Source organism: Typha latifolia, chromosome 3 (assembly GCF_019914945.1).
Source record: "Typha latifolia isolate L0001 chromosome 3, TyphaL0001v2, whole genome shotgun sequence".
NCBI classification, from domain to species: domain Eukaryota; kingdom Viridiplantae; phylum Streptophyta; class Magnoliopsida; order Poales; family Typhaceae; genus Typha; species Typha latifolia.
This window is the reverse complement of record NC_133088.1, coordinates 11,167,170-11,179,563: the sequence shown is the minus strand read 5'-3', so window position 1 is coordinate 11,179,563 and position 12,394 is coordinate 11,167,170. Positions and strand designations below refer to the sequence as shown.

Below are 12,394 nucleotides of genomic sequence, written 5' to 3'. Positions count from 1 at the left end.
AAAAACGCAGCCCCAACCCCCGCTCCATACTGCTTTGCATCTCTCACCTTATCCTTCCCCAAAACCTTCATCTCTCCCTCTCCCTCTTGAAGTGAGAAAGCTCTCGGTTCTCCCTCCAAGATGGCCGCAGCCAGTGGAATCTCCGCCGCCTCTATCTTCCGGTCCTCCCCTCGCCAGGTCTCATCCCTTCTCTCGTTTACTATTTCTCTCTTCCATTTCCTTTTTTGAGGTCTGTTGGAGGTGATTTCATGGTTATTGTAGCTTCTTCTCGAGAAACCACTTCCATTATTCTGAACGTTTTGCGTTCTCGTTGATGAAACAGGAGTTTTTGGGAAGGAGAGCTAGTCCCGGGCAGAGACCCAATGGTCGCAGGCAATTGGTGGTTCGTGCGGCGGCAAAGGACATTGCTTTTGACCAGAGCTCCAGGTCTGCTCTCCAGGCTGGTGTCGAGAAGCTCGCAAATGCCGTCGGGGTAACCCTTGGACCTAGAGGTGATTTGGGTTCTTTCTTCTTTCATCTCTTGTTGGTGGTCTCATTATTTAAGGACCTTAAAAAGAGCAATATTTTGTTTATTTACTGTACAGTATTTTATTATGATTTATCAGTTTTCTTAGTATTAAGGACACCAAAGAGCGATTTCTTGTTTAGTTGCTGTTATGTTTACTTGAACGGAGCCCTGTATTAATTTGTTTTTGATAATTTACGACCCAAAGGGAGGAATGTTGTTTTGGATGAGTTTGGGAACCCGAAAGTAGTAAACGATGGAGTCACAATTGCTCGGGCTATCGAGCTTGCTGATCCAATGGAGAATGCCGGTGCTGCTTTGATTCGTGAGGTAAACAGTTTTTTTCTGCTACAATCTTTTATTCGAAATTGTGTTAGCTGATGTCTAGTTCTGATAGCCCTGCATGCTCTTTTTTATCTTTTATATATATATTTTTGAGTAGAATGAAAAAATGAGTTAATGGATGCTCTGTGCTCTATTATACTGAAGGTTGCTAGTAAGACCAATGACTCAGCTGGTGATGGTACTACGACTGCATCAGTTCTTGCTCGGGAGATCATTAAGTTGGGTCTCTTGAGTGTTACTTCTGGTGCGAATCCCGTCTCAATTAAGAAGGGAATTGATAAAACTGTGCAGGGTCTAGTGGAAGAGCTTGAGAAGAAAGCTAGACCTGTCAAGGGACGCGGTGATATCAAAGGTACCTATGAAATATGAAGTTACATGTCATTGTTTTAGACGTGCCTGCGAACTCTTTTATCATATTTATCTTATCTAATGGTGTCTAAATGGTTGCTGCATATAACTAAAGATCATATATTTAATGTATTATGTATTTTCTGTTGCAGCTATTGCCTCTATCTCAGCTGGTAATGATGAATTCATCGGAACCATGATTGCTGATGCAATTGATAAAGTTGGTCCTGATGGTGTTCTTTCAATTGAGTCTTCCTCATCATTTGAGACCACTGTTGATGTTGAAGAAGGAATGGAGGTCTGGTGCAAGTTTTGAAGCTTTAAATTATTATTCCTATGTATATCAAATTGAGGCACATTCCTTATGTCTGCCTTTTTTCTCTCCTCCATAAGTGTTTTTAACCATTTTGCAGATTGACCGAGGTTATGTCTCCCCACAGTTTGTTACAAATCCTGAGAAGTTACTTGTTGAGTTTGAGAATGCTCGAGTACTTGTGACTGATCAAAAGATCTCAACTATAAAGGAAATAATTCCTTTGTTGGAGAAGACCACACAATTGAGAGCTCCTCTTCTCATTATTGCTGAGGATATAACAGGTGAGGCTTTGGCAACTCTTGTCGTTAACAAGCTGCGGGGTATTCTCAATGTTGCTGCAATCAAAGCTCCTGGTTTTGGCGAGCGAAGGAAGGCTCTTCTTCAGGATATTGCCATTGTGACAGGTAAAAGTGATGATTATGCTATATTCATTTCTTTGCATGATGGTTGCTTTCCTGAAGAATTCTTTGCGAGTACTATCTTTCTATAATAGTAAAGTGCTTGCTATCTATGTCCATAACATTCTAGGGCAGTTATGTTCTAGTACACTGCCTAATATTTTTCATTTTTTTTATAGCACTGCAGTCCTGAGGTTTGATGATGGATTTTTTTTCCTTATATTATTTTTTCATTTTAATATTTGTGCAAACTTATATGGTTGTAATTCAACCAACAGTTTGTAATGTAGTTTCACTCTTTGGTGAGTAATGGATAGCATTTTTTCTTCCTGTCCACAGGAAGTTGCTCTTATCTTCTTGTGGTATGACCCACCAATGTCCAAGTAAAATCTCACTCTTGTTCCAGTTGTAGTATAATGATTTTTCTCTTTTCCTTCAATGACTTGTTTAAACATTCTGTCTTGTTCAAAAGGTTAGGGGGCAACTTTGTTCAGTCAAAGGGATAGGATGGGTAATTCTTGTCAAGCATATAATTTGTTTTGCTCATAAGGTTCCATAAGATAGTTTTACTGCAGTGTTGGATGATGATTCTTTTTGGAGGAAGACTTAATTATTCTTAAAAAGTACTTAGTTTAAAAAACCTTTACTAGTGCCTAATTTACAATCAAAAGTTTTTTATTTGATTTTTTCCTTTTCTTTTTTGGATGGCAAGTTGCTCTGTTCTTTCAGAGTTCAGGGTCTCGGTTGCTGTACTTGGGTTTAGATATTTTTGGATAGTTGGCCACCCTTAAAGTACGTTTCTAATACCTTTTCATCTAAAGAATTTCTTTGAGCAGCTCCTTTTTCTCTACATACTGTTGGTCTTGGTGCTTGTTTCTATCCAAGCCTCCATTAACTTCAGAAATAATTTTTTTCTTATTTTGGAATATAGCTATTTATTATAATAATAATTTTATTCTAGAATACAAACATTATTTATTAAAATTATATCTTATACCATATACTAATCTAATTACTAATTTACCTCAATTTTTATGATATTTGATTTGATATCATAAATATCAAATCAAATAGTATTTATGATAATTTATAAAAAAATAAAATATTTGTTTTTATATATATTTTTTTATTTTATATTAGAAAATTATTACATTCTTATTCTAGAATATAAGTGAATATAAGAATCGTAAAATAAAGACCTTATTTTGAAAATAATAAAGATGAATACCTATTCTAGAATTGACTTTATTCCTAAAACAAATGTGGCTAAAGTAAATAGGATTGCTTTTTTTTCCCCTTTGTGTATGTGTGTGTGTGCTTGTTTCAAATGGTAATGCTTTATCAGGTTATCGGCAGTAGCTGAGTATCAGTTTTGTTTATTGAGCTTGTTATCAAGATGCACAATGCACATGTGCTGAGCTGATGGACCAGAATGGGCAATGTGCGAGATGCTCAAGCACGCATGCATAGCTGAGGGCAGGTCTATTCTGTGTCCATGACTGAACCTATGCTGTGGGTATCACTTCTACATCCTGGGTTAACATAAAAATTCTAGAAATTGGAATGACAGCCTTAAACTAATAACATTTTGGTGTTACAAGTTAACTGTGGAAAGAAAGCATCAAACTGTTTTTTTTATCAGTATTTAAGGATCTATCTTCTTAATCTGAACCATTTTTTCTCTTTATATTTTCCTTTCATTTTTTTTTGGCCTGATCTGTACTTACATTTCAACCTTTGTTATCTGATAAGTCATACTTTTAGAAGACTTATTATATTCTTTATCTTGCAGGTGCTGAATTCCAAGCAAAGGATCTTGGCTTATTGATAGAGAATACAACAGTGGAGCAGCTTGGCACAGCTAGGAAAATTACGGTCTCACAATCTTCCACGACCATAATTGCAGATGCAGCCACTAAAGATGAGATACAGGCTAGAATTGCACAGATAAAGAAGGAGCTTGCTGAGACGGACTCAGTCTATGATTCTGAGAAATTAGCTGAGAGAATTGCAAAACTTTCTGGTGGTGTGGCTGTCATCAAGGTTGGAGCTGCAACAGAGACAGAGCTTGAAGACCGCAAGCTCCGGATTGAGGATGCCAAGAATGCTACTTTTGCAGCCATAGAGGAGGGAATTGTACCTGGAGGTGGTGCAGCCTATGTTCATCTCTCAACCTGTGTTCCTGCCATTAAGGACAAGATCGAAGATGCCGATGAACGCCTTGGGGCTGACATCATACAGAAGGTAACTTTGCAAAGATCTCTATATCAAGGTTAAATATTTACAGCATCTAGTCTTACATATGAAATTTGTACAGGCACTAGTGGCACCTGCAGCCTTGATAGCACATAATGCTGGAGTGGAAGGAGAAGTGGTGGTGGAGAAAATTAAGGACAGCGAGTGGGAAGTGGGTTACAATGCAATGACCGATAAGTATGAGAATTTGGTGGAATCCGGTGTCATTGACCCAGCTAAGGTCACAAGATGCGCGCTACAGAATGCTTCCTCAGTGGCCGGGATGGTCTTGACAACGCAGGCTATCGTTGTAGAGAAGCCAAAGCCGAGGGCTCCCGTAGCTGGACCAGCAGAGGGGGCTCTTTCCATTTAAGTACAGGTGATTCAGCTCAGTTGGACAAATGGTAGAGTACATTTTGAGAAGGGAAAGAATGTGGCAGCAGCTTAAACTTGTTTGTTACATCTCTTCTTCGGGATTTTTTAGATTTACTGTTTTGCAATGTTATGATCCTTATGGATAAACAAATGATGTTATTCTAGGAACAATATCTCGTGTTATCAATTCAACGTATCTTGTTTTGTTGATTTCTGTTACTTGAACTTAGTGTAGTCTCATGTTGAAATACCAGCTCTCTTTTGATGTGATATAAAGTAAAGAAAAAATAAAAATAAAAATATTTTTAATAGATATAATTAGTGTATAGTATAAAATGTAATTTTAGTTTATAGTATTTGTATTCTTGAATAGAGTTCTATGATCTTTAGTTATTATTTGGGGGGAAGAAGTTATGTTTTAGAATAAAAAAATAGTCATTGTTGGAATGAACCGGAAGCTTTTATTGCGGATGACAGCTCTTTATTCTTTGTTAAGCATGTGCGTAACACATGCCCCAAACTAATAATATATTGTCTTCTTCGAAGTTTCTTACTAGAAGAATGTTAGTAAATGGCCAAGAAATTGTATAAAATGAATGATTCTGTGGACGGTACCAACTTGACCAAGATGTTAGCATGCAAGTATATATTTTTTTAATAAAAGAAAAGCATGCACGGATCACGGATGCACCTAATTGAAGGAGAGCATGCAGCGAGATGGTTATTTTGATGGTTTAATAATATTTGGTCTCAGCTTTTTCCAACTTGCTTAGGTTGGATTGGCCACATACATTTAAGCTGCTTTAGGTAGTCAGAATTGATGGGCCTATGAGTCACTTTGGTTCATTATAAACGAGGACTGCTGATAGGAGGTATAATTTTGTTATTAGCTATTAGGACAGTAGAGGTGCTTATTAGGCCTGACCCACCCAAGCCCGGTCCGAACTCGATTGGTTTGAATCAAGCTAAGCCCGGTCCGAGCCTGGTTTAGACCTCCCGACTCAACCCCGAAAAGGTAATAGATGGCATGAGCTAGGCCTTTGCCCGCACAACCCGACTCGAAAGCTTGAGTCCTACGCTTGCCCGTAGCCCGATGGCTGGACAGCAAGGGAGGGACGGCCGTTGGTGGCTACTCAACGGTCAACCTCTCGCTTGTGGCTCGGTCCTCCGGCAGCCCTAAGAAGAAATAATAAGAGAGGGAGCTAGAGAGAGAGAGAGAGAGAGTAAGAAGATAAGGAAGAAGAGAGATAGAGAGGCTCACCGACGAGTAAGAGGGTCAATAGTGGCTCTTCTCGACGGTTGGAGGTTGCTGTGGAGCTAGAAGGAGAGAGAGGTAGAGAGAGAAAAAGACTAGAAGAATAAGAGAAAGACAAAGAGAAAATTAGAGAGAGAGAGAGAGGGGTTGGGGTGGTTCGTGTGGCGGCGGCGGAGTGGCCGGTGGGCTCAGTTCCACCTCCACACGTCCCCGCGACGCCAAATAAGGAAGGGCTCGGTGGAAGTGCCTGGCACCTCTGCCATGGCAACTACATGTAGAGCATGCTGGGCACGAGGCCAGCCACAGCGTGGCCGGTCGCGTTGTGCTAAGCTATTTCAATTATTTTTTTTACTTATTTGGGTCATTACAAAAATAATGGGTAGGGAGAGCATTTATAGCGACTTTTATCAAAGTTGCCTTTCTAGCTTCAAAAAAGGAATGACGTGATACGATTCAGACTTCACTGATGTCGTCTCAAGCATGGATACACTTTAGAGATGTCTTTGTCTTTTATTTTAGTGTTTAATTCTAGAAAAATAACTTTTTTGTATGTCGCATTCGAACGTGGGTGGAGTGCGTTCGAACGCCTGCATCAAATTCGCACATCCAGAGAGTGTGAATTGTGCGTTCGAATGCGCCTGCGAACGCCTGCATCGTGTTCGCAAATCCAGAGAAGGGAGAAATGTGTGCATTCGAATATGATCGGGCACGTTTGAACGCGGTCGGCGAAAATGCACTGTTTAGGGTTAATTTTGAATTATTGGTTAGCCTTTAAAGGTGTGGATGGAAACCATGGAGTCATTATTGATGATTTTAATTTTTGCCTTGTTTCCTTCGTCTTCTTCGCTCCCGTTCTCTCGATCCTGGCGACGCCGCTTCTAACCTCCCTCGACCGGCCAATCACCCTAGTCCCTTAGGGGCGACCCTCTTCTCCTAATTCTTCCAATCTATCCAACACTTGCTATAACGCCCCTGCCCGACACGGGCACGTGCCCGCCCACGCGCCTATCAGGCACGCGCGACGCACACGACAAGTCGGGCGCGGCCCGTCACGCATAGATCGACCGAAGTCTCAGCCCTGTACGTTGTATATGATCCATCTATTGAAGAAAGGCCTAGAGCAGCACCTAAGTAAAAAATAGACGAGAGGAAGGACCAGGTCCGCGCACGCCTTCTCGAGGGCTACTATACTACCACTACTATCTCCTGTGCACATATAATCATGACATCATCAAATAAAACCTGCTAACCTATCCATAATCACGTAATTCATCACCAGATAAATCATACTATTAACCAAATAAACCTGTTAACATATGAATATCCCAGTCCACAATAATATATATTAAACCACTACATAATCTGGCAGGACCCACACAGGCCACAATAAACTAGCAAGATACAACTAAAACGACTAATATAAGAGTACATTATGATTCGACCTGTATTATACAATTCATCGTCTAATATAAAAGAGTACAAATATTAAATACTGGTACAACTCAAGTCCTATATAAACTATCATCTGTACCGTCTCGCATCTATAGCTCACCTCATTATCGCTCTAAAATATCTTCTCAACATATGTCAAGTCGCTATTACGTACCACATATCTGAGAGGGTTAGGAAAGAAATAAAGAGAGTCATGAGCAAAAGGCTCAGTAAATAGACCTTACCCCGAATTAGTGATGCCAAATAGAGAGTAAATCATGTACTAGATAATATGAATCAGAAAGAGCATCATATCATGAATGAGTATATGAATGTTCCTCAATAATACATAAATAAAAAATAGATAACATGTCATGTCATAACTAGTAAAATATATAATCCTCAATAATGTATAAATAAATCTCCATGTCATACCATCATCATAATTTTCTCTCAAATATGACACATGATGCATGCCGACCATGACCATACTATGATATTAAATGCAACCACATATGATGCATATTGATCACTCGATAATTAGGTAACCAAATGATAATGAAATTATATGCATTTCTCAACATCACAATCATCACCGACATCTCGGTATAATATCATCATACTAGACCACTGTGCACAATCAACCCCCAGTACCCGGTCTCAACATCATGCCCGAAGGCTCCGAGCATATTCTGCCATCCGCTAGGAGTATCTCAAATATAACCATACCCTGCCATCCGCTAAGGGTATCAACATCCATCCAGACTGGGCACCCTTCTAGCTGATAAAAATCTCGTGAGGATAACTCGCCACATATGCCCTGGCGAACGGCATGTGTCTGAATGTCTGCTGCGCACACAGACTAACGACCTCGGACGTAAGGCCAACAGGATCGCGACTATGTCGAGCGATTAATCATCCACCAAGCGTGTCCTAACCCTCGCGCCTACTTGGGTATCCTCATGCTTTCTATCAACTATTCTATCAATCACATTTCATGCTTTCATTCTAAATGATAGATCGCATGCATATATCAAGTACGATAATAAGGCAATGTATAACAGGAATTTAGGTGGAACAAGAATCTAGAGAAAAATGATGCAATGTAGACTCCAACCATGTATCTAACACATGCATAATCCTACTAGTCTATCACATTCACACTCATACTAGAAATAACTCCGATACAAAGTCATAATAGTATAATCATCTTTAATCATCTCTATTTATCATCACCATACTCATTCAAGATCAGCCTAATCAAGCGCATGATAAAATATGCTCAATTGTAATCATCTTTAGATAAAGTCATATAATCATATTGGAGGCCAAAACATGCATATACATAAGATATAATATATCCTAATTTGAGAAAGACGTTTAGGGGATAAGACTACTCACCACCACTGCAAATACCAAACAACAACTCGTTCACGTTGCTACGACAATAATTAAGCCTCGATAGCTAAGTCCATGGGATCCTAAACAGGGGGGTCGGAATCTAAAATTATTTAAGTAGTATGATGTTAGCCGTTTATCTGATTAAAATCCGTTCATGTAATATATGATGATTTAGAAGGTTTTAAAATTTATACTTATCTTTATAACTAGCTAGATTTTTAATTACAGATAAAAATAAAATTAAAAATATAGATAAAACCTAACTATAATTATATCTTGATTAATTAAAGATTATTTTATAAAATAATAAATAAATACATAAGCCTAGTATTTTATTTGTTACAAAAATAACAATATATAATAAATTAATAGAATTACTTAAAATTTCTATCATAAGAATATTAGAATATAAATCTAATAATTATAATTTACAAATCTATCTATTAATCTAGTATACATATAAGTAAATAAATAAGTAAATAAATATAAGTATTACCTATATTTTATGTGTAATAGTTTATAACCTAATTAATCATCAATAAACTTTAATTAACAATAATCATAATGATGAATATGTATTATTATTAAAATAAATAATGTCTAAATCTATTTGTATTAATTAAGAAAGAAATACCTAAATAAATAAATAATAAAATTAAAAGGATAATGAATCACTAGTACTAGTGATGGGCTTGGCCCAGCACTGGCCTGCTACAGTGGTGGGCCGAGCCCAGCACTGTTGTAGAAAAATAAAAAGAGAAGAAGCAACTGAGGAAGAAGAAGAAGAAAAGGAGGAAGAAGGAAGAAGAAGAAGAGAAGAGAAGAAGGGAAGAAAGAGGAGGGAGGTGTGGACCCGGGCCGGCGGGGAGGGCGTTGGCAGTTGGTGGCCAGCCAGCTGCCGACCTCTCGCTGGCGGTTTAAACTGAGAAAAACTCAAAGTCTAAGTGTCAACAGCATACAAATAACCCTACATGGGCCCCACACAGGCCACAACACATCATCAAGAGCTTTTCACAACTACATATATACAACGGTGGTATATACATCATTATACAAGTACAAAGTCACCGGCTAGAATATAAGACAATGATAAAGACATACTTGGAGGATGTCCACATGTACATTAAATAAGAGAACTCAACTAGCGCAAAACACTAACCACACACTACTTTTTACCCACTCGCGAGGTCTCTAAGGGAGTATCCTGCTCCACTCGCTCACTTGGGTCTTTGGAAAGGAGAAAACAAAAAGAGTCATGAGCTATAGGCTCAGAGATTAGACCTTACCCCGAATCAGTGATGCCAAACAGAGAGTAAATCATGTACTGGATAATATGAATCAGAAAGTAGCATGATGCCATGTATGAACATATATATATGTATCCTCAATGACATATATGAATGAAATTAATCCTCATGAATGAGCATATTATATCCTCATCTAAAAATATCACATGATGAAATTACTATATAACATCACCGAATATAACGACATATCATGTATAACAATAATAAAACTGGTCACATTAATGATGATGCATGATGCATGCAAACCACTAGAATATAACGACATATCATGTATAACAATAATAAAACTGGTCACATCAATGATGATGCATGATGCATGCAAACCACTAGATAATCGTATATGTCAGAGCCAGATATAATCCACATATCTCTCACTATCACAATTAACCGTCTCAACTCTGAATATTATCCACCATGCTGGACTACGGTACCCGGCCCCAAACTCGATACACATTATGTCACAAGCTCAGAGCATACCCTGTCATACGCTAAGAGTATCTCTGTAGATAAATCATACCCTGCCATACGCTAAGGGTATCTTAGAAGAAAGTAATCATACCCTGCCATACGCTAAGGGTATCTCAGAAGAAAGTAATCATACCCTGCCATACGCTAAGGGTATATCAATGATAGTTGTACCCTGTCATACGCTAAGAGTACAACCATCAGCCATCACCATACTCTGTCATACGCTAAGAGTATGTCCAGTACCAGTCCGGACTAGATACCGTTCCAGCCATCACATCATATCACATCTCATCACATACACATGTACTTTTATGATTTTCTATACATGATAAATCATATGTATATATATCCAGTACGGACAACGATCATGCAACTCAGGAATTTAGGTGATAAAGAAGCCGAGAGAAAAATGATGCAATGCCAACTCTAATCATGTATACTTTTGCTAGTTTATCACATGCATACTCATGATAGAGATCATCCCGACATAAAAACTATAATAGTATAATCATCTCTATATATATCACCAATGTACTCATATCTCAGATCAGCCTAATTAAATGCATGATAAAATATGCTTTACTGAAATCATCTCTAGATAAAATCATATAATCATGCTGGAGGCCAAAACATTCGTATACGTAAGATATAATATATCCTAATTTGAGAAAGGCGTCTAGGGGATAAGACTACTCACACCACTGCAAATACCAAATCACCACTCGCTCACGCTGCTACGATAACGATCAAGCCTCGATAGCTAGGTCCACAGGGTCTTGAACAGGGGGGTCGGGATCTGAAATTATTTATAACAAACATGTCAATTCTTCTATTCATTAAAATTAACCCGACAAAATGATAGTTTTTAGTTTTAATTATGTACTCTTCAATTCTATATTTGTTTTTGTTATTTATTAATCATAATTATATTATTTACTAGTGTATTTAAAATATATTTTATCTATCTACTATTCTCTTTGATAATTAAGAAAATAATAATTAAGTTACTGCAATTAATTATGTAAGAGTATACGTACATAACCCTAAAAATTTCTTAGGATTAAAATAGTAATTTATATTGCAGGTGTTTTGCTAAACATGATATAATTAGAACTATATACTAACTATGATATAATTATATTTAATTTGTATAACTTAAATACATTAAATTAACTAAGCTAAACTAATTGTGCATATCTATATATATATATATATAGAAAAAAAATAGAATTGTATATAGTGCTGGGCTTAGCCCGGCACCATGCATAGCAAGGCGCTGGGCTGAGCCCAGCACCCCTTGCAGAGTGCAGCCAGGGAGAGAAAGGAAGAAGGAGGAGAGGAAGAAGAAAGAGAAGAAGAAGAAGAAGAAGAAGAAGGAGAAGAAGAAGAAAGAAGAAGAAGAAGAAGAAGAAGAGGAAGAAGGTTGGGCCATGGGGGAAGGGTGCGGCCGCTGGTGGCCACTCAGTAGCCGGCCTCTCGCCGACGGCTCAATCCTCCGGCGATCTGAGAGAAAGAGAGGTAGAGAGAGAGAGAGAGAGAGAGAGAGAGAGAAAGAAGGAGGGAAGCTCACCGGCGTTAGTGGATGTGGCGGCGGCAGCGGGTAGAGAGAGAGAAGGGGTGTTAGACGAGAATGAATCCGAGAGAGAGAGAAAGTGAAAGAGAGAGAGAGAGAGAGAGAGAGAGAGAGAGAGAGAAACGGTGGGGAGGGGGCTACGACGGCGGCGACAGGGGCCTACCGCGCCAGCTGGCTCGGCCAGGTTGGCCGAGCCGGCGCTTGGGGCGCGTGGCGCCCAACACTGCTGCCACTGCATGGCACGAACTGTCGTGCCATGCAGTGGTGTAGTTTTTTTTTTTAACTTGGGCTTGGGTTATTACACATACAAGTGTTGATCCAATGGATCCACCTAGCGAGGAAGCCCATATGTCTAAGAACTTAAAAGATAGCATTCCAGTTAAGCTTGTCATAGGCTTTCTCCATGTCATACTTAATCATGATAATGGGAATATCAC

General features: G+C 38.7%; 1 protein-coding gene across 1 annotated transcript; it reads left to right on the top strand.

The window, feature by feature from the left end:
• On the top strand, nucleotides 1-4,732 carry LOC140783553 (ruBisCO large subunit-binding protein subunit alpha). The gene is made up of 8 exons (XM_073130462.1): nucleotides 1-177; nucleotides 323-491; nucleotides 714-835; nucleotides 995-1,202; nucleotides 1,351-1,496; nucleotides 1,612-1,918; nucleotides 3,705-4,156; nucleotides 4,230-4,732. The coding sequence occupies exons 1-8, from the start codon at nucleotides 121-123 to the stop codon at nucleotides 4,518-4,520; spliced, it is 1,752 nt and encodes a 583-aa protein (XP_072986563.1). The 5' UTR covers nucleotides 1-120; the 3' UTR covers nucleotides 4,521-4,732.
• The last annotated feature ends 7,662 nt before the right edge of the window (nucleotides 4,733-12,394 follow it).